The sequence below is a fragment of the Onthophagus taurus genome, chromosome 5 (assembly GCF_036711975.1).
Source record: "Onthophagus taurus isolate NC chromosome 5, IU_Otau_3.0, whole genome shotgun sequence".
Taxonomy (NCBI): Eukaryota; Metazoa; Arthropoda; class Insecta; order Coleoptera; family Scarabaeidae; genus Onthophagus; species Onthophagus taurus.
In genome coordinates, this window is record NC_091970.1 from 6452982 (window position 1) to 6476195 (window position 23214).

The 23214-nt window shown below is 37.7% G+C and overlaps 1 protein-coding gene across 6 annotated transcripts; it reads left to right on the plus strand.

Moving 5' to 3' along the window:
• Window positions 1-255: 255 nt before the first annotated feature.
• Window positions 256-14140, plus strand: LOC111426488 (Membrane-bound Notch regulator). 6 transcript variants are annotated; one of them, XM_071195698.1, is made up of 7 exons: window positions 256-402; window positions 8641-8711; window positions 8766-8868; window positions 13245-13372; window positions 13423-13812; window positions 13861-13992; window positions 14064-14140. In XM_071195698.1, exons 2-7 carry the CDS (start codon window positions 8648-8650, stop codon window positions 14102-14104), a joined length of 858 nt encoding a protein of 285 aa, XP_071051799.1. In that variant the 5' UTR covers window positions 256-402; window positions 8641-8647; the 3' UTR covers window positions 14105-14140. The 6 variants fall into 6 exon arrangements, with proteins under 6 accessions (XP_071051799.1, XP_071051800.1, XP_022916788.2 ...); XM_071195699.1 differs by having other exon boundaries at window positions 13423-13803; XM_023061020.2 differs by having other exon boundaries at window positions 13861-14140.
• Window positions 14141-23214: the final 9074 nt, after the last annotated feature.

Here is a 23214-nt window from a genome sequence, read left to right on the forward strand (position 1 = left end):
GCGTTTATTGCAAAAACTTTAAAAACTACTTTTTCACCTCAACCAACTTCCGTAATTACTGTATTACTTTTTGGAGCGTTCTATTTTTTAAAAGTTTATTAGATCATTACTATTTATAAATTTCCATTTTTCTTTGCTCATTTAACGGAATTACAAAAACGATTCGATGATATCTTACCGAGAATGACGAAACAAGGTCGATACGTCATAGAAAACGAAATCCTTTTAGACTGAGAACGACTGTGGCCTCTCTCCACAGCGAAAACCTTCGATCCGATTTAATGACGTCACCTTGTATCGTGTCAAGTCAAAGCAAAAATAGTCTTCAATAAGCAACCATACAGTGCTGTTTGTTTTCCGGGCATAATAAAAGCAAAAATTGGTTAATTTAAAAACACGTAGGTGAGTTAATTAGTACGTTTTGATTCTTTGCGGTGACGCATTAGATTTAAAAGGAAAAAATTTAATCTTTTTCTTGAGAGGTTATCGATGTTGTTATGAGTTTATATATAACTCTTGGACATGCAATGCACCATTTTACCATTTTAATTCGTTTTTCCTTGTATTATTCTCTTTTAATCAGAAACCCAAAAATTAGATCATTTAAATTTGCGTCTCACAAAGTTGTTTATGAAATTTTTCTTGGAAAAACCAAAAATATATGACCTTTGTATTATTAATAATTCCGATAACATTTCTTTAAACTCGATTAGATCGATCAAAACACCAATACAGTAAAATATCGAAAATATCGGACCTCGTTAGAATAGACTTCGGATATAAGTTCTAGTTCTAGTGTTAATTCTAGTTTTATTTGTTATTTAACACTAGATTGTTATATATTCAAAACTGCAAAGAAATGTCTAGTATTAGAATGGTAAAAACTTAAACTGCAAAAAGTGTTTGGGGTTGCACTGACAGTAATCTAAACATCAAGAGGAAGAGTGGAATTATATTGACCATACTCTAAACTACAAGTAATGGTGTGGAATTAAACTGGGCATACTCAAAACTTTAAAAAAATGGTTGAAATAATATTCGCAAAACTGTAAGCTGCAAGAAAGAAGTTAGAAGATTCAACGAAAAGTCTGGAATTACATAGGCAAAAGCCCAAGTTGCACGGGAATGCACAGAATTGTTGTGGCCATGCTTTAAATTACAAGAAAATGTCTTGAATTACATTGGCCAAACTCTAAGTTTTCAGAGAAAGTCTGGAATCTCACTGGTTATTGCTTAAACTGAATTAGAAAGTTTGGAATCATCCTGGCAAAACTCTTACTGGAAAAGTATTTGTAATAATTCTGACAAAATTTGGAGTTGCAAGAGAATATTATCAAAACTGTACGAAAATGTTTATAATTACACAGGCAAAGTACAAAATAACTAAAGAAATCTGTTAAAGTATTAGACTGGTCAAACTCTAAGTTGCAAGAGGAAGAGCAAAATTTAGATGAGATTACACTAGCTATGCTCTAAACCAGCGTTTCTCAACCTTTTTTTACTCGCGTACCCCCTGACCTATCATCAGTGCTCCACGTACCCCTTCTCTATGATATGCATATTATAATTACTAATATGTACATATAGGTACAGTAATAAGTCTATAACACTGAAATATTTTTATTTCTACCAGTTATTACAAAATAATGCATATTATATACTAATTATACACATTTAGTTAAACTAAAAAATATAAATATGTAAGATGCACATTAATGAGAACCTTGAGGCTGTTTGGAAGCACTCAGTAAAAAAAATCTGGATCGGAAGATGATAAATATAGTCTCATGTTCGAACTTACACTGGCAAGTCTGTTCCTGTACTTATTTTTTAAATAAGTATAGGACGAAAAAGCTCTCTTCACTAGTCCGGTGCTTGTGAACGGTAACAAAATAGTTATTGCTTTGTTAAATAATTCAGGATATTCTTCTTTCAAGTCAGCCCAGAATGAAATGAGGGATTTCTTTTCAAATTCTTGCTTAAGTGAAGAATCCGTTTTCAGTTCGATCAACTTAACTTTTTCTTGAAGTGATAGAGATGCACACTCGAAATACTTTTCACTGAAAGGGTACGCAATCCAGTAATCGTCTGTTCAACGTTTGGGGAAATATTTGTCGAAAGCAGCCTTCAGTCCATTCAGATGTTGTATAATTTGCTTCTTAATTTCTAGAGATACATGAGCATCCGTTTCAGAGAGAAAATCGTGTAATGTTTCAAAAACTTCAGATTGGTTTTTCTCAATACATAATTTCTAACGAGAGACTCAATTTTGTCTGTAACTTGGAATACAGTTACTGCACTGTTTTGAAGGGACAAATTTAGCTGGTTTAATTTCGAAAAGATATCGGACATGTATGCAAAGCTTTGAAGCCATTCATGATCATCAAATTTAAATGAAAGTCGGAAAGGGTGGTTCTCAAGGAACACTTTGACTTCATGCCTAAGTTCAAACAAACGTGTAAGAACTTTACCCCGAGATAGCCATCGAACCTCAGTATGAAGGAGTAGGGTTTTGTGAATACTGCCCATTTCTTGACATAATGAAGAGAATAACCTTGAATTCGTGTGGTGGGATTTGATGAAATTGACCACTTTTACTGAATCGTCCAAAACATCTTTCATACTAGTAGGAAGGCACTTTGATGCAAGAGCTTGTCGATGAATGAAACAATGTGTCCACTGTACTAAAGGAGCTACTGCTTTGACACATCCCAGGAGACCAGAATAACAACCTGACATAGATTTACCACCGTCAGTACATAATCCACAACACTTTGACCACTTTATTCCCTTTTTAGTAAAGTAGGAATCAATGGCATGAAAAATATCTGCACCTGTCGTGCGTTCGGAAAGAAGATGACAAAGCAAAAGTCCTTCTACAAATTCATTTCCTTTCAAGTATCTTGCAATAACCATCAAAACAGCAAATTGTGCTACATCAGTACTCTCATCAACCTGAATGGAAAAATATTGACTGTGATTGATTTCCTTTATCAACGTCTCCTCCATATTATCAGAAATTTCCTTGATTCTACGAGACACAGTATCATTGGAGAGAGGAATAGCATTAATTTTCTCAACATACCGAACATGCAAACAACTGCGTCTTTAATGCTGGGCAAAATCAAATTTTCACCAATCGTGTGATTTTTACCATTTCTGGCGATACGGTAACTGATGCGATAGGAGGCCTCAACAGCATCTTCATTGGTACAACCAGAAGTTAAGTACGTGTCTATATTCGACTTATTTTTATTTTCGAGCAAACGCTTAAAAAAGGCCAGACCTTTATCTTTGAAATCTACGTGTTTGGTTTGCAAATGGCAACTAAGTAATGAAGGCTTCATACTACCGTTAGATAGTACTTCCCCACAAACAACACACTCAGGTCTAGGGATGCTATCAATAATTACGAATGAAAATCCATAGGACAAATACTCTTCACTATATTTTCTTACTTTTGTCGGTTGGAGAACTGGAACTGGAAGCTTAATTTCGCTGACACGCGGCAACTTCTCCTTAGGTTGCTCCTCACAAGGACTGGTACTCGATGATGGAGAATCACTTACCAAACCAGTAATTTTTCTTTTTTTAAGAGTGCCAAATTTTAACCATTGATCCATGTTTAAAAAAACAAGTTACAATAATTAGAAAAGTAAGTAGAGCACTCTTCACTTTGAGAGCAAACTGGGAACTGATTCAAAAGAATATTACGATAATAAAAATACAGAGACAGTTCGGGGACCCTTCCTAACACACCAGGATAAATACTGTAATAATTGTTCATCCACCGCTTAGGCTATCCATTGTTAGATGGCGGCGCAAGTAGTTTTTCAAATTATAATTTTATGGTAATGTTTCAAAATTTAAATAAAGTAGGTTTTAAGTTATTGTCGTTTTGTGTAATAAAAATACTCGGCATCATTCAGAAAACAATTACTTATTTTGATTTGTCATAATTAAATGTTATTTGGATGGAAATGCCATTTATTACAACAGCTTTTTATCTTTTCTCTTTACTTAGTCCGCCATTACATCTTTTTTTACGCGTACCCCTTGAGACCATTTCACGTACCCCTGGGGGTACGCGTACCACAGGTTGAGAAACGCTACTCTAAACTACAAGGAAAAGTCAGGAGTTATATTAGCAAAACTAAATTACAAGCAATGTCTGGGATTCCACTGGAAAATGATAAGTTATCAGACAATATCACTATTATACTATAGACTATAGTCTATGTTGCAAGACAGTTTCTGAAATTCCCCTGTTCATAGTTAGAATTTGAAGGGAAATCCAGATTTGTACTGGCCGTATTTTAAGCAGTCAGAAACTCTAAACTGAACGAAACCGGAATTCCACAGATAAAATTCCTAATAGCAAATAAAATCTGCAATTCATCATTTTAAAGACTTCAAAAGTGAAGAAAAAGTTTGAAGTTAGAAAATTTCGGGATTAGCCGTGCGTTTGAAGACGAAACCTTTCTTTCTAGAACTTTCTAGACCTAGAACGGCTGGTAGGTAGCTTTAGTTGGCATAAAATAACACTACGTTGCATATTTTTATTGAACTAAAACTAGAACTAACACTAGACCCAGAACTAGAATCATTCGACTTTAGCCGTCTTGAGAGACATGTGGCTAAACCCGAATGTTTTTAGTTTTACACTAGCACTATCACTAGAACTAACACAAGAGCTAGAACTAGAATCATTCGAGTTTAGCCGTCTTGAGTGACGCGCTTTCTCTGGAGCACAGCTGCTTCGGTTTATAAATAATGCATTATTGAAAATCTAGAACTATAGACTCGGCTGCCTCAGATTCTAAGCCTGAAGATGCACGGCTAAACCCGAAATTTTCTACTTCTAGGTCTGGTATTAGTCCTCTAAAGGTGGGTTCATGCAACGTGTTTTAGTCGTAGTTGTTGGCATAGTTGTAAGAGTGAAAAGTTAACCTTGCGACTAAAATGTAACTTGACGCATGCGCACTTTTCTCTTTTGTGTCCTTATAATTATAGCAGTGTTTTGTTTTATTTTATAAATTGAGGTTAGGTTTTGTATTTTATTGCATTAAGGTTGTTGTGCGTTATTGTTTCGACAATTATTTCAAATGCGGACCAAATTGTTAAGTTGTTAAATTGTCATATTGCCATGTTACACTTCCAATACCGTTAAAATATTCGCACAACAAGTCTCTGTTCTTCTGGAACTTTCTTTCCGCATTGTTGCTTCCAACCCGTTCTATATTTTGCAGTAACATTTATAATTTCCCTGACTCCGACTGAAAAGTATCACCATATTCTGGAGGATAGTACCTTTCGCTTTGCTGTTCAATATGAAGGAAGTTATGGAAAACTACTGTGCCAACAGTGTTGTTAAATACCCGGGTATTTATTTTCAAGGGTAAATTTCCTGGATATATACCCGGGGGTATTTACCCAAGATGGGTATTTAGAGGTATTTATAAAATTTAATTTAAATTGAGTTGATGGCAGTTTTGCAAGCACTTCAAGAAAGCAGAGTCGATTATTGATATACCAAACTTATTTATAACATCTACAAGAATGCTACAATGACGGTAAAATTGCATGAAAGTACTGAAGAGAGTAGAAGTAGTAATGTACTGATTGTGAGTAAAACAAGGCGATACACTGTTGAACGCAAATTGTTCGATCCAAACATGCATAAATATTGATTGCAAATGCTTAAGTAATTTGCGCTACGCGGACGATATAGTTCTTATATCGGATAGCCTTGGAGGTGTGTGCAAGAGTCCGGCTAAATATCAACCAGGAGAAATCAAAATTTATGATAAATCTTGTTACCAGCTCTAACATCAACATTAGGGTTAATGAGATTGAGAAGGTTGACAGCTATGCATATCTTGGATATTAGGTTGGTGTATTGAGAGATAATCAAACAAGCGAACTAAACAGAAGGATCACACTCGTATGGGCAGCCTACGGGAAGCTTAAAGACATCTTAAACAGAAAAGGCCAAGAAACTTTAACATTAACGGTAGCCACTGCCAGGAGGGTCCAAGTAACACAAAGATAGATGGAAAGATCTATCCTGGGTCTAACTCTGAGGGACTACATACTAAATTAAGACCTATGAAGAAGAACTGGCGTATATGGTCAACATTATGGCAAAGCTTAAGTGGAACTGGGCAAGTGGACAAAATGGTTGCTTGAGTGGAGACCGCGAGCGAACAGGTGAAATAGACGTCAAAAGAATGACTAACTATTGGATTCAAACAGCACAAAATAGAATCTAATGGAACAGAATAGGGGAGGTCTATGTCCAACAATGGACGCAGAGGGCTGCTTGATGTTAATAATCATAATAACTTGATGTAATCTAAATCACGACAGATTCGTCTAATGATAATACGTCTTTGATTGTTGACAATTCCTCATCATCTTCCTCTTCATTTTTTTGGAATCTTATACATTTTTACTGGTATCACTTTTATACCCACTGTTTAGGTATTTACCCTGGGCCGGGGTAAATACCCATATAAATACCCATTTCAGAAATACCTACCCGTCGGGTATTTACCCAGCGCCCATCAATGTGTGCCAACCCTAGCTATGATTGGCCTCCATAGAATTCGCCACCGCTGGGAGAGTACACCAAAGGCATTTTCAATGGTCCTCCTTGCTCTGGATAAACGATAGTTGAAAATGTTTTTTTCTAGCCCTAAGTACTGTCCGGGATATGGTCTCATTATATTTTCCATTAGAGGAAACGCCCACAACGAAATGTGGAAGTACAATGTTGCTTCCAGGCAAAATCTTTGGAAAAGAAGATTCTTTAAAGATAGCTCCAATATCTGCTATAATGAAATTATAATCTGCATCTACACATGCCATTAAAACTGCTGAAGGTATGTGGGAAGAACCCACTTCCCGATGCTTTTGGTGCTTGTATATAGATGTGTTTCCCATCAACTTCGATACAGTTGGGTATGTTCCATCTTTTGTAGAATGTATCTTCAACAAATTGCAAATCGTCTTCCTCTTTTTCCAACATGTTTCTAATCAGAGTGGCATAATTTCACTCTAATTCTCTATTTTTATTGATTGGTTTTCTACCAAAACGCCGTCGTCTTTTATTTCTTAATCTTTGTGCGATTAATAGAGCTGTATTATAGCTGTATAGAGCTGTATAGAGCAGCGACAACAATTTTCTTGAGTTATGGCACGAATGTGCTGTGCTTAAATATTGCATGAACCAATCCCTTTCCTTATAACTACAGCTAAAGCAAACGCTTATGACTATGTCTAAAACTAAAACACTTTCCATGAACCCACCTTAGCCATATTAATTCTTTATATCGAGATTTTACTGTGTTTTAGTTTATATTTCTATAAAAGTCTTTTAATGTTGAAATGAAGTTATAAAAGCTTAAATGGAAGTAGTGATTAAGAGTTAAAAAATGTTCCCTTTAACTTTAATCATCGGTTCTCTCTGACGAGCAAGTTCGTTCGTTTCTGTTTTTGAGCATTAATGAATTTATGCGATTTAATAATGACTTCGAGGCACGTTTTCCGATGGTATCTAACTCGATTAGGGAATTTCTCTAGTTTCCTCGACGGCAGACACCGCTAATTTCGCGATCCGATAAAACCACCACCCCCCGTCGTCGTCATCGCGAACGAACGTGAGCAGAGAAAAGTTCAAGGGCAATTAAGACGACTCGACGCGTATATATAGAGAGAGATGGCTGATTAAATAAACCTCTACATGTGAGCGCGGGGTTGAACTTAATCAACTAGACCGGAATTGTTCCGGGGACGACGAAATGTTTCAATTAGTGTAATTCACGTCGGGGATGTTGAAAAAGGGGCAAATAAGATGCGAGAGAAGACGATTTGGTTCTATTAAGCTTTAACTGAATAATTCGCGCTGTTTAGCATTTGAAGTACGTGTATCAAATCAACCTTGGTTAAAATTAAGCGGTTCTTTACCAATATTTACTAGAAATGAATTTGAATTCAAATAGTTTGATGACAGAAAGAGCCAAATAACTTTCGGGGATATTCTCAAAGGGACTTGGGTTTGCGGTCGTTTTGTCATAGTTCCAAGTTATGTCAAAAACATTTTACCAGATCAATCTCGAGAACCTCTCGAGCTTTGTCTCAACTCGCCTTCAACTCAAACAAGAACTAATTTCGACGAGTAATTATGTTTGGTCAATACACAAAAAAGAATTGATTAAAATAAATGTATGATTAAATTTATTGATTCTTTTTTTGTTTTCGCGGTGTAGAAGGTAAAATTAAATTATTTCGTAGTTGGTTAACCTCAACGAACCCGCACAACAAGTTCGTGCAAAGAGTACGGCAAACACGGCAACCCCAAGTTAACACGGTCTCGAACCTGCATTGCATAAAGTCCACTGCCGCCTCCCTAACAAACGAGTAACACCGAGTCGCTAGTCAAACAACGGCCCTTTTGTATGGTCGCACCCTTGAGTCATTAGCACTGAAGCGTGGTGACTGTGCACCATTGTTACATGTAAACTACGAACTATTTTCCTTCACAGTTTTCAATTCATTCTCTTTCATTCAGTAATCTTTCATGGAAACTGTTAAAGTTCAAATGTAAATAAAATTAATTTTTATTTTTCATTGTTTTAGACACAAAATGAAGTTTATTCTAGGGTTGTATCTTGTTTGTGTCTTTTTTCAACAAGGATATACATATTCAAGTAAGCATTTTGATTTTAGCCAAATTATTTTTTTATGTATTATTTTTTTTTTAGAATATGGAAGAACTTGCAAAGATATCGGATGTAGCACAAATGAGCAATGTGTTATGGAAGAAACACCTTGTTCTTATTACACAAGAGATAACGAATGTGGAATGTAAGTTTATATTAATTACAAAAATTTATCTTAAAATATTGGGAATTTTTATTTTTCCAAAATGCTTCTGGCATCTGAGACTTGTTTATCATCTTCATTGTACTAGATTACATGTTCTCTAGAGTCCAGAGACGTTTTAGCAATATATCTGACAACCGTAGAGAGAGAGTATGGAATTATTCTGACCATGTGCACTCTTACACTGATTGTTTGTGCTAGCTCCCATTTCATTTTCACATGCAAGCGTTTTAAATATGACAGTAAATTTTAAGCTGCGCCATCTATCGTTCATCAGGTGAACCACCTCTTTTTAGTTTCACTACACACCACCAGATGGCGCCATATGAATTTTGAATTTCAAATTTCCCGCGCTATGACGTTCACCGGATATTTAATTACTTTTACTACCAACGAAACTTTTTTCCCCCAAACTCTGGTTGGCACTCCCTATACTTAAATCGCCGATCTTGCGATCCTTAAGGATCACTTCCGCTCCAGAACTCTCATTACTATATTACTGATGCCTTCTAAAATCAGGTTTCTCTTTCAATAAAAATATGTAAAGGAAAAAACTATTGGCACGAAATTCGAAAACTATCAAGATACCAAAAGACACCTGGAACGGAGGAGCTCATTGATCCTACCGATGGCGGTGTGCACTCCATCCCTGAAGAGATTGTCAACATACACGCTGACTACCTAGAAGGTGTATTCACCTTTACCGAGGATGTTTCGTTTTGTTCCCACAATAAAAGCATTATAGATAATTGGTACGAATCCGCATTTTTGACACCGTTCGAGACACCCGAAGATGCTCTCATGTTGGAAGACGAATATTTTACTCTTCTTGGACAGGGAAAAGATACCGCTCCCGGTTATGATAACATCACAAAGAAACTGCTTAGAAGTCTAGATCTTAACATCCATGGCTTTATCAGAAAAATAATTAACTTTTGCCTTACGACTCAGCATTTCCCGCGCGACTGGAAGACGTTAATTATTACTTGTATTCCCAAGAAGGATTCTTCTCTATCTGATCCAGCCAACTATCGCCCCATCTCACTGCTCCCTGTAATTGGAAAACTCTTCGAGACGCACTTGAAGAACAAGCTCCTGGCTGCGGTATCAAAGAAAATTCCGCCTTACCAATTTGGCTTCCAATCCGGCAAATCAACGTCCCAGCCACTAACTACTCTGGTTTCCAACTTCCAGGCGGCACGTTCTGTAAAACTGAAATCTGCAGCAGTGTTTCTGGACGTCCGAAAGGCCTTTGACTCCGTGTGGCACAAAGGATTGCTATTTAAACTGGATAAGCTAAAAACGCCATACTACTTTCTAACCCTGATAAACCAATTCCTGTCGAATCGCTCCTCCATCGTGAAGTTGAAAAATCACTTCTCCCACAGCTTCTCCGCTCAGCAAGGCCTTCCTCAGGGTTCGCCTATCTCTCCCTCTCTATACAATCTATTCTGCCACGATCTTTACAACGACAACCCAGACGCGTTTAACCTCACTGCATACGCACTACTTTATGCCGACGACACAGCATTGGTCTCGCACAGTAGGGATATCACTTCCTCGGTCCGTAAGCTGCAGATGCTCATAAACGAAACGGAAAATTGGTACCGAAAATGGCGCATCCTACTCAATCCCACAAAAACACAATTTTTTGTCCCATTCCTCTCACCCCGCGCTCCCTCTCCCACAATTACAATCCAATCAACGGCAATCTCCGTCTCACCAACCTGCAAGTACCTTGGCATAATACTTGACAGAACGCTTAAGTTTTCCACTCATACAACCAAGGTGAAGATGAAAGTAAAGACACGCGCCAAACACTTTAAATCTCTCTCGTTCAGCGGTCGCGGAATCTCTACCCTCATGTGCCTCGCACATCTACAAGGCCATATGCAGGCCCATCATAGAATATGGATCAATACTGCTAAGCAACGCACCAAGAAGAACGAAGTACCACCTGGAAGTAGCGGAAAGATCTGCACTGAGATCCATCACCCGAATTAGGAACCCCCGTAATCCCCTCTTTAACCCTAGCAATGATCTGCTATACCAACTTACCGATATACCCCCTATCCATACCCGTCTTCAATCTTTGTCCGATAAATCCATCCTAAATTTTCCTACCAACGCCTTGCAACACACGCTTATATCGCCTCGATTACTCCACCCTCGCAACAATCCACCTCTTCTCTTCCAAAAACTCCTGGCCGTCAGAGAAGACTGAAACAAGCCGCCGACTACAAAAATCACGGGCAGAAAGACCTTGGTCGGTAGCCCTATTCTCACCCCTTAACTTTTTTATTTTTGTTGTATATACATATAGATATTTTTATTGTTATTCTTATTTTTTTTTATGTAGTGGGTACAGAATAAAATTTGTTTTTCTTCTGCAGGTTTCTCGTGGTCTTGATATTTGAGATATTTGCGGCCGAGGTTGTTTCTTCTGTCCATTTCAAGTGTTCAACTTGACATTTGAAGAAAATGTCTCAAACCAAACCTTACATTGTAAAAGACTCTATCGGATGCTCCTCACTGTTCCAACGCATGATGGTGCCTGAACTTTGTCGGAACAAAACTTTATAGTCCTCCCTCTCGAACGTGACTACTAGAAGTTCAGTACGACATCAACCGACTCAATGGCTCACATTTGAAAAAAAGAAGTTATGTTGTCGCACCCTGTATTACCCCTAGGTATTTAACGGCTGTTTTGAGGTTAATAGTTCTGCTTTCAATGGAGGGTGCTTTTATTTGTAGCTTCCTTCTCCTAGTGAAAGGGACTATTTCGATTTTATTTGGATTGATGCTGAACCCATTGCTTCTACACCAACTTCTGGTGAGTAGTAGGGACTTTCTGCATTAGTTGAGTTATGATTGTGTCATATTTACCTCGGATTGTGATTACCAGGTCATCAGCATACCCCTGAATCTTGAATCCGTTTTTTGTTAGAGTGTTCATCAAGTCATCAACTACCAGGCACTATAATAGAGGTGATAGCACTCCCTCTTGGGACATCCTCTTAGCGTCTTTATAGTCAGCGACTCGCTTCCCAGACTGGCTGTGATCTGTCGACTTTTCAACATGGATTCATCGGAGATGTTATCAAACGCAACCTCTATGTATATGAAAGCACATAGGGCTATCTCTTTGGTTGCAATAGCCTCCTCTGAAGTGTTAGTCAAAGCATGGATAGCAGTGGATGGCTAGGGTGGAGCGGATTAGTGACAAACACTCCATTCGTAAGGTATTGATCGATTACCTTTTCCATCCCTTTGAGGAGAACTGAAGTTAGGCTAATTGATTTGTATGCCTTGGGGTCGGCTTTTGAACGCCTATCACCTTTAGGTATGAAGACCACGTTTACTTTCCTTCATAGTGTGGGTATATAGCTCAGGCTGTAGCTAGTTATATATAGGGATAGTATTACTGCGAGCAGGTTTTCTAAATAGGTAGAATTCCATCTCCTCCAGATGATTTTAGGCTTGGTACAGCTTTAAACTGCAAGAAAGTGTTTGGGGTTGCACTGACAATACTCTAAACTACCTCTCATGGTGTGGAATTAAACTGGGCATACGCAAAACTTTAAAAAAAAATTTGAAATTAAGCTCGTAAAACTATAAACTGTAAGAAAGAATTAAGAATTATACTAACTAAACTTTAGATTTAGTAGCTTTCTTTAGACAGGTAAATTTTAAGCTGCGCCATCTATCGCTCGTCAGGTGAACCACCCCTTTTTAGTTTCGCTACATACCACCAGATGGCGTCATATGAATTTTGAATTTCAAATTTCCCGCGCTATGACGTTCACCGGATATTTAGTTACTTTTACTACCAACCAAACTCCCTATACCACTCCCTATACTTAAAGAAAAGTCTGGAATCACATAGGCAACAGCTCTCGTTGCAAGGGAATGCACAGAATTGTTCTGGGCATGCTATAAACTACAAGAAAATGTCTTGAATTACATTGGCTAAACTCTAAGCTCCCAGAAAACGTCTGGAATCTCATTTGGTATTGTCTAAACTGAAGGAAAAAGTTTGGAATAATTCTAGCAAAACTCTAACATGCTAGAGAAAATTCAGAATTACACTGGACGTACTCTAAACAACAAGAAAATGTTTGATGTTGCGCTGACCAAGCTCTATGCTGGAAGAGATAGCCTGGAATCTCACTGACCACTCTATAATCTGTACAAAAAGATATTCCAAAAACGTCTGTAATACTATTGTTCAAGCATCTGATTTGAAGAAATTGATTGGAATCAGACTGGCAAAACTCTAAGTTGCAAAAGAAAGCCTAGAAATAGTTTTGGCAAATATTTTGTTGTATTGTTTATTAAATTAATTTTTTGCTTTTTAGGTACCCAACTTGCAAAAGAATCAGCAATTCCGCTCCAACATGTGCAACATACATTTGTCCACCAACAAAGAAATGCATCGTAGACGGAAGCACACCAAAATGTTTCGATGATGCAAACGCCCACACGCGTAAGAACAAAAATTTCTTCACATAACACGTTCTAAATTTTCATTTTTAGCTGATAATCCTAAGGTGCATCAAACCCTTCAAACTTACAATAACAACGATGAAAATCCGAATGCACCCTCAGCACCTCAACCAGCTTATCCAGTAATTCCCGGGCAAACCACCACAAGGAGTCCTTATAGAAGACCTCAAAGTGGTGGTAGTGGAGGGTATTCTGGGGGTTCTATTGGGTCTGGTTATCCGGGTGGGAATCAAGGATCTGGGTATCCTACTCAACAAGGTGGATATCAACCACAAGGTGGATATCAACCACAAGGGGGATATCAACCCCAAGGTGGATATCAACCACAAGGGGGATATCAACCCCAAGGTGGATATCAACCTCAAGGTGGTCAAGGTTATTATCAAGGTGGTGGTGGTTATTATCAACCAGGTTATCAAGGTAAATTGATTAATAATTTTTTTTTTAAATATTAATTCTTTGTTTTAGGTGGATATCAACAACCTGGTTATCAGCAACCAGGATATGGACAAAATCCTTATGGTCAACAACCTCAAAAGCCAGCTAAAAGCGGTTCTAATCCTTTAATTGATACATTAAAGGGTACTTTGACGAATATTGGTACGACTTTCCTTAAGAATGCTTTATCAAATATTAAATTAAATTAAAATGTTTACTTTTTTTTGTTACAGGGCTATTCTGTCTTATGTTTTTATACATTTTACAGTCTTAATTTGGTGCTAATAAATTTTTTAAAGATTTTAATAAATTTATTCTCTTAATCTGTTCATAAAATAATAAAAATGTGGATGGAGTATAAAGGTAGGAAATAGTTTTCATTTTTGTTTGGTGTTTCCTGGTGTTGGCTACACAAAAAAATCCATTTTGCACTGGTTGTTTTTCTGCTTTTAACAAGACAGAATAGCCTATTATTTTTTTTTTAGTTAAAAGTTTTATTTTTTTACTAACCTAGTTTTGTACATAATAATACTCAATGTGTTAATAATAAATAGATTTAAGTTGAACAACGAGGTTGTTTTTGATTCGTCGCGCATAGTAAATTGGGAGAGTTTCAGATTTATCGTGCCTTCAGTCGTTCGTGATGTGTTTTTCGAAGACAAACTGAAAAAGTGGAACCTTCGTGTACCACGTGCGCCTACTTTCACATCATAATTCTCGGTAGCGGCCCGTCATCTCGACCTGCGTCCCAACTTAGCCGCAATACTGCTCGCATAAATCACCCACAAATGTTACCAACTTTGCGCCCATATCGCGACACCTGGTAACAACAACGAAGACGGCTTTCATCTTGGCCAAAAATAAGATAAAAAAAATTGTACGTTATCAATATTTTCTCGTCTTGAGGAAGTTTTTGTCACGACTTGTCGTTGGGGGTTTAGGTTAATGGGGTTAAGGTTCTGTGGGGAGCCCAGGGCGCTACTTTGTCTCTTTCCAAACTAATGCACTGCGGTTGGGTCATGTTGGATAAAAGGAGGACGTTTGCGAGATGTTCAATTTTCGTGTCTCGGTTTCTTAACGAATTCTGAGATATTAGTTGTGATCAAAATAATGAAAATACAGTAAAACCTCGATATAATGGACAAAATATTTTTAAGTTATGGGTCATTCTCAGAAGGGCTAAAAAAGAGTTCCTTTAATATCAAATCTTATAAATTGAGATAATTATATTCATTCGAGCAAAAAGCTATGTGATGAGACTCATTAGTATCACTTCATTAAGTTACATTAAAGTAACAAATATTTTATGTACACAAAATTAAAAAATTTTTAAAAGTTGGTTTGCACTTCATTAAACATTCAGGTGTCCCTCTGGTAAAGTTACAAGTAAAACTATTTCTAAATCGAAAATAAATAGTATTATATTATTTTATTACTGTTTTTTTATGGATCACATGGATTTTTCTAAAAATTACTTCTGTAAATATACTGAAGAAGTACTATCTGCACACTTTGGCTCTTCAGATATCTCTTGATACCTTAGCCATATACGTGAACTTAGGATATGTTTTTGAAGATATTAAAATGATTGTTCCTAGGGTAAGACATATTAATTTCTTATCGGATGGACCATCCACCCAATATAAGAACAGAAAGATGTTTTAACTTAACGTCACACAAAAAATTGCAAGAAAAAACAATTCGATGGCATTACAGGCATTATCTTTCGTATCGATGAAAAACTAATCCCTATTATCGACGAACTGATCGCAGAAAATATTCCTAATAAACTAAGGAATAAACTTACTTTCATCGAAGATCTGTGGAGTATAGAACAGCTCTACGTTATAGCATTGTATATACAGATTCATCATCATCGGATGATCATGGATGAACTGGAACTAGAATTGTGGTATTATTATTTATTATAATAATAAGGTACAATTTAAATATGTTCAAAAACTATGTTATATTGTTTGAATAACATAAAACAACTTAAATGATTAAAACAGTCTGATTTCACTTAACTATATAACGCTAGGTGATGCTTCTAAGTTGGTGGTCGTGTGTTAACTGCGCTTGGTCGTCGTTGCACTCGTTAACACGTGAGCGTTCTACAATTTTGCCGCTAGATGTCGCCATAATACTACATCCCTCCCTCACTTAAACTTGATAACGCGCCGGAAGTCGTCGATCCCGGATAGGATTCCGTCTAGGCTTCGTTTCGGACTCCCGATCTGTTATAATCTCAGGTTGGGGTATCTTTTTCTTTGGAGTGTCACATTTTGGGTTTTCCATACTGGTTGATTCGTCAATTTCCGTGAATATTTCCTTCGGCTTTTCTGGGGTAGTTGGTACATCATTAAGAGGGGATTTTACTCGAGATCTCATCTGATCTGCATGCTTTCGTTTTACAGAATTTCCCAGATCTACTATATAAGAGTACGGTGCTGTTTTTTCAACTATCTGGCCCGGTTTTGATCCGTCCGCTAACGGGTTGTTGACCCAAACAGGCTCTCCTATCTCGAAGGATTTCTCTTTTACATGGTGTCGATCATAACATTGCTTTTGTCTTATACTCTCCTCATCGAGTCGTCTGTGTACATCCGGTTTCAGTTGATCAAACTTATTTCTCATGAGCCGACCAAACATAAGTTCGTACGGTGTTCGTCCGGTCGTTCTAGTAGGGGTTGCTCGATATGAAGTTAAAAATGATTGCACTCGCGTATTTAGATCTATATCTTTTTCACTACACTTCATACGATTCTTAAAAGTTTTTACAAGTCTTTCCGCGATCCCATTTGTCTGCGGATGATATGGAGTGGTACGTACGTGCTTTACACCTAACGACGCACAGAAACTTTCAAACTCTTCCGATGTTAATTGTGGTCCATTGTCAGTCACTATTATTTTAGGCAGTCCATACCGCGCGAACATTTTTCTTAAAATATTTATTGTTTTGGCACTTGTCGTTGATTTCATCGGTTCAATTTCAATCCATTTGGTGTAGGCATCGATAACCAGTAACCACATTCTTCCTTCAAACGGTCCTGCAAAATCCAGATGGATTCGTGACCACGGAACTGGTGGTGCTGCCCATGAATATAGAGGTAGATGTTGGGTACTCTTTCTCGAGCTTTGACAATACTCGCAATGTTCTATAAACTTTTGTATATCGTTGTTGATATTTGGCCAGTAGACGTGTAATTTCGCCATACTCTGCATTCCTGTGATTCCCGGGTGTCCCTCATGCAACATCTTTAATATTGTTTTGCGAAGTTTTTCTGGGATACATATCCTTCCCTTCCAAAGAATCATATCTTCCTCATACGATAGCTCATCCCTTTTTTCGTAATATGGTATCAGTTCATTTGGAAGTATATCTTTATCAGGCCAATATGTTTTAATATATGGTATTATTTTGCACAACACGTGATCCTTAAAAACTTCTTTCTGTAATTCTTTTCTTGACATCGGCAGGTGTTTAACTCGGAGGTGTAACAGATGTCCTCGCTTTGGTAGACCAATCGCTTCATTTTTACTTGGTGTATCTTCACAGATAGGTAATCTTGACAAAGCGTCCGCCGCTTGATTTTGTTTTCCGGGTGTATATCTGATGGTGTAATTATAACTGTTCAATAACATAGCCCATCTTAACAATCGATTGCTTGCTATTTTTGGTGTTTCGCGTTTATGACTAAAAATACGTTCTAGCGGTTTATGGTCGGTTAAAAGATAAAAATGTCGTCCGTACAGATATTGGTGAAATTTTGTTACCGCATAGACAATAGCTAATGCTTCTTTATCAATTGTCGAATATCTGGTTTCTACGTCTGTAAAAGTACGGGATGTGAATGCAACAGGTCTTAGGGTATCGTCGGGCATTTTGTGAGCTAGCACCGCTCCTGCTCCTCTTGCCGATGCATCACTACTGACGTAAAGTGGTAAATTTTCATTATAATGTACTAATGTTGATTCTGAGGTTAAAGTTTTCTTCAGTGATTTGAATATTTCTGAATCATGATTTGTCCAATTGAATGACGTATTCTTCTTAAGGTGTCGATGAAGGGGTTCACAAATGATCTGTAGATTTTCGATAAATTTGGCATAATATGTGATTAATCCCAGAAAAGAACGCAATTCTGTGACATTTCGAGGTCGTGGCATTTGCTGTATTGCATGGATGTGTTCTTCAGTTGGGTGTAACCCATTTCTATCTATTTTATGTCCCAGAAACACAATTTCCTTCTGTAACCAGGCACACTTAGATGCTTGCGTTTTGATGCCAGCTTGTCGTAACCGTGCTAACACACGTTCAATTCGTTTCAAATGAGTTTCCTTGTCTGGTGCAGTTATTAATATGTCATCTAAATAACATGTGGTACCTTCTAATCCATTTAATATTTGGTCCATCGTTCGTTGGAATAATGATGGAGCAAATGAGACTCCGAAGGGTAAACGTTTGTAGGTATAGTAACCTTTGTGTGTTGCAATAACTAGATATTTTCTTGAATCGGAATGAACGGGTAGTTGTAAATATGCGTCTTTTAAGTCTATTCGTGAAAAATGTTTTCCACCACTCAGTTTACTAAGCATATCCTCGCATCTCGGTAGAGGATAATTGTCTACCTGAACGAATGGATTTATTGTGACTCTGTAATCTCCACAAAGACGAACATTTCCATTTGATTTAACTGCTATCACCACTGGTGTCGCCCATTCGATCGGTGTGGTAGTTGTATCTATTTGTTCTAATACATCTTCTTTAACTAATCTTTCAATCTCTTTTGATACATTCTTCTGTAAGGCTAAAGGTACTGGTCGAGGCCTAAAAGTCTTTGGTGTTACATCGCTGGAAATGTGTATGCGGGCTGTGTGTCCCCTTATGGTTCCAATGCTACCATCAAATAGTTCTTTATGTTGTTCTAAAATTTTCGTTAATTGCTTTTCTACTTTCTCAATTGATACGATCTGTTTGTCGTTGTTTTTCTGATATTGAATGTTACAAATTCGTGCTCCTTCAGGTAATGGTGTTTTGAATGCTATGCACCAATCGAGTCCAAATAAAGGTGTGTCGTCTTGCTCAACCACGTAAATGGGTAGTGTTAGTGTTCTTCCATATGCTGTGACTTGTACTTTGGTTGTTCCTAATGTTTTGATTTCTATGTCGGTATAAGCTACAAGATTGTTCGTGGGTTGTAACTTAGGTTTTCCCAAGCTTTTCCATACTTTTTTTCCTATTACTGAATGTGCAGCTCCTGGGTCATAAAGCATTTGACAATCCTTGTTTTCAATCTTAACTGTTAACATTACTTTCTTTGATGTTCGTATGTTACATATAGTTAAAGTATCTGAGCTTGTTCCGTTGTCAGATGATGACTCATCGTTTGTTTTTGTTGTTACGTTTCGCGTGTTTGTAGTTTGATTTTTGTTTAACTTTATTTTTCCTGAAGAAATGCAAACTTTTGCAAAATGTCCTTTCTTCCCGCACGAAGAACAGGATTTATCCTTAGCTGGACAAGTTTGTACGTTTTCGTGTCGTTTATTACCGCAAAACAAACATTTTTGTTTTCTGTCAAAAGATTTACGTATTCTTTCCGACCTTTGTTTGTTTTCGTGTTTGTTGAAGTTTTGTTTTGTTACCCGGTATGCATGTTCTAATTGATTTTGTTGAGTAAGTGACGTTAATTTTTGCGAATGAATACTTGCTTGTTCAAGCTTCACGGCTGTAGCTTCAATTTCTGACAAAGTTGCAGAATTATTTGGATGTTCCCGAATGATCTCTTGTTGCCACGCAGAGTTATTAATTGCGATTACGAATTGATCACGCAGACGTTCGTTTAAATTTGCACCAAATTCGCAATTTCCTGCCAAACCACGAAGTCTAGTTATAAATTGAGTTACTGTTTCCGTTTCCTTTCTCATACACATCGCAAATGTTACTCGTTCTGATAAAACATATGATTTCTTCCCGTAATATTTGTTTAAGACATCTTTTATTTCATTGTACGTTTTTGTTATAACGTTATCTGGTCTATAGTGATCTACTAATAATTTAAAAGTTTGTGATCCTACCTTTGAAAGTAGTAGGTTTCGTGCGTCTGCGTCCGTTGTTTTTATTCCGTTTATTGCTAACTCCACTTCAAAACGTTGTATGTAATAATGAAAATCTTCTTGATCTTCTTTAAAAGCTTCAAAATTAAAATGTTTACGTTTTTCTTGTTGTTGTGTTTCCATTTTGTTCCGTTAAAAATCCGTTTCTTGATTACGTCACCTTCGTTCTCGATTCTTCCATGTGTCTTATGACGTCACGCCACCTGTTATAACTTGTTTCCGTTTTCTTTCTCTCGTCGCCAATTTATGTGGTATTATTATTTATTATAATAATAAGGTACAATTTAAATATGTTCAAAAACTATGTTATATTGTTTGAATAACATAAAACAACTTAAATGATTAAAACAGTCTGATTTCACTTAACTATATAACGCTAGGTGATGCTTCTAAGTTGGTGGTCGTGTGTTAACTGCGCTTGGTCGTCGTTGCACTCGTTAACACGTGAGCGTTCTACAATTTTGCCGCTAGATGTCGCCATAATACTACAAGAATCATTCGGGTTTAGCCGTCTTGAGAGACGTGCGGCTAAATCGGAATGTTTCAAGTTCTAGGTCTAGTGTTAGTACTAGTTTTACATTAGCACTATCACTACAACTAATACAAGACCTACAACTAGAATCATTCGGGTTTAGCCGTCTTGAGAGAGGTGCGGCTAAATCCGAATGTTTCTAGTTCCAGGCCTAATGTTAGTTCTAATTGTACACTAGCACTATCACTAGAACTAACACAAGACCTAGAACTAGAATCATTCGGGTTTAGCCGTCTTGAGAGACATGTGGCTAAATCCGAATGTTTTTAGTTCTAGGCTAGTGTTAGATCTAGTGTTAGTTCTAGTGCTGGTGTTAGCTCTAGTTTAGCGTGGCTACCTCGGCTTCTAAGTATTGTATGTATGTATGTAGTTTCACGTGGGGGTGAGTTACTCACAGCACTTAGGCCCCAGCGGACCCTTTGTACGTCCCCACAATTTACTGTTCATTCAAGGGTCAGAAAACCAGCCCAATCTTTTCATGAACGTTAATATAGAACAGAAAGGTATGTTCCTTATATCCGAAATTTGGAGCCATGGTACTCCGAAAATAGATTCCCTTAAGTACACGAGGTTTGGACAGTCACAAACAATATGACTTACCGTCTCGTCTTCCATTTCACACCTTCTACAGAGGGGTGTATTCGCCAGCTTCATGTAAAACATGTGCTTACGTAACCTGCAGTGTCCGGTCAGGAAGTGGGTGAGAAGCATCAAGTCACTTTTCGATTTTCCCAGAAACTGAGTGTATGTCTTCCGGTCAGGGTAGAGCAGAGTTTTCTTAGCAAAGGCACCTACTGCTGTCCCATCCCATCTATCGCAAAAAGCTCGGTGGGAGATGGAGTTTATCAGTTTTGATGGTGTATTAACAGCTAGTGGTACAAACGGTTCAGGGGAGATCGGTGACTTGTTAGCCGCCCGTTTCGCCAACCTATCCGCATGATCATGTCCTTTAATTCCGATGTGTCCTTTTCGCCATTTTATCGTGACGTTGTTGTATACGTTTGCCTCTTCGAGTGATTGCCGACAGGACTTCACCAACGATGATGCAGTATGATGCCTGCCAACCGCCAGCATAGCCTGTCTGCTATCAGTACAGATTACAACGTTTCTGCCGACTTTTTTGGAGTCGATAATCGCATCGGCTGCTATGTTTATAGCAATTTATTCGGCTTGAGCAGTCGTGCAATACGATCCTAACGAAGTGGAAAGGTGCAGCTGGAGATCGTGCGAGAAGATTCCCGCTCCGGAACCGGCAGCCTTCTTTGATCCATCAGTGTAGATGGTCAGCGTTTTGCCCGAGCTTGAGTTGCTCTGGGGTATCGTTTCAATGCCAAAGTGTGGCTTGCCTAAGAAAGTAGGTGTAATGTAGTCTGTGCGAGCTTTAAGGAGGGGTTGTTTACTAACAGCCTCACTCCAGAGCTTGCTCCGGACTATTCCCATTTTAACAACCTGCTTTTCATTTACTGATCGCAACCGAAGCAATGCCATCACGGCCACCTCCCTGATAAAAATATCTAGGGGCAGCACGTTTAACATAGTTTCCATTGCTATCGTAGGTGTAGATCTCATAGCGCCTGTGATTAGCCAGTCGTTGCAATTGATGCAGCAATATAGCTTTATATGCATGTTTTAGTGCTGAGCACCAGACTATGGCTCCGTGAGCTACCATGGGTCTTATCACAGAAGTGTAGATCCACGTTGTAACTTTCGGATTTAATCCCCAAGTATTCCCAATAGCCCTTCGGCACTGGGTCAGTACAATCGTTGCTTTTTTGATTTTGCAACTAATGTGTGATGTCCAAGTTAGTCCTTTGTCCAAGAAGTAGTTCCAAGAAGTGTTCTAAGTATTGTATTTGTATTAAAGAACACTTTACTTTATTTTAAGTACTAGAGCCACTGCCTCGGCAGCACGGCTGCCTCGGCTTCTAAATAGTATGTTATTATGGAAAATCTTGAACTACTGCCTCGGCAGCATGGCCGCCTCGGCTTCTGAATAATGCATTTATATTAAAGAAAACTTGACTTTATATTAAGTACTAGAACCACTGCCTCGGCAGCACAGCTGCCTCGGTTTCTAAATAATTTAGACTAGTTTAATTGTTATTAAGCGCATCTGAACACGAAATGGATTGATTTTACTTGTTCTTCAATTGAAATTTTGACTCGCCCCATATAAAATTTATGTCGTCTCCCTTTATACATATATATCTATATTAACATAAATGTTGACAGGGAAATAAGGTTCTCACAATGACGATACAGGGTGTGCAGAGTAATAAGATAATAACTTGAAATAAATAGGACAATCTTACGAAGGGGGTCTGTGACGCTTCGTGGCGCAATAACGAGATTGCAACTTCCGCATGGTAAAGAAGAAAGAAGATCTTAAAAAAAAAGGAAGATTGTCTTTCTTTTTGCCAAGGGAGGAGATAGAGACGCCAGCATGCGAAAAATCAACGAGCGCGAGATACTTATTTTAGATAAGTATGTAGCCACCTCGCTGGGAATTCGTATTTTGTAAGGGAGATTGTAGTCGCGATACTCCAAATTTATGTAAAAACATTTAATGTAATCATACATTTAAATCACTTGATTTGAAATAATTTTTTATTTAGCTTTAAATTTTCTAATTCAGCTTCTAAGCGATAACGATTCGTTCTTTTTGGGGTCGGTGAATCATCGTACCCGGAACCTACACACACACACACACCCTCGAAGCAATAAATATACCGAGATTT

Coding starts and splice junctions, on each gene's coding strand:
- LOC111426488 (XM_023061020.2), top strand. CDS start 8,648: ATGAAGTTTATTCTAGGGTTGTATCTTGTTTGTGTCTTTTTTCAACAA. Junction 8,712..8,765: donor ACAAGGATATACATATTCAA/GTAAGCATTTTG, acceptor TTTTTTTTTTAG/AATATGGAAGAACTTGCAAA. Junction 8,869..13,244: donor AGAGATAACGAATGTGGAAT/GTAAGTTTATAT, acceptor TTTGCTTTTTAG/GTACCCAACTTGCAAAAGAA.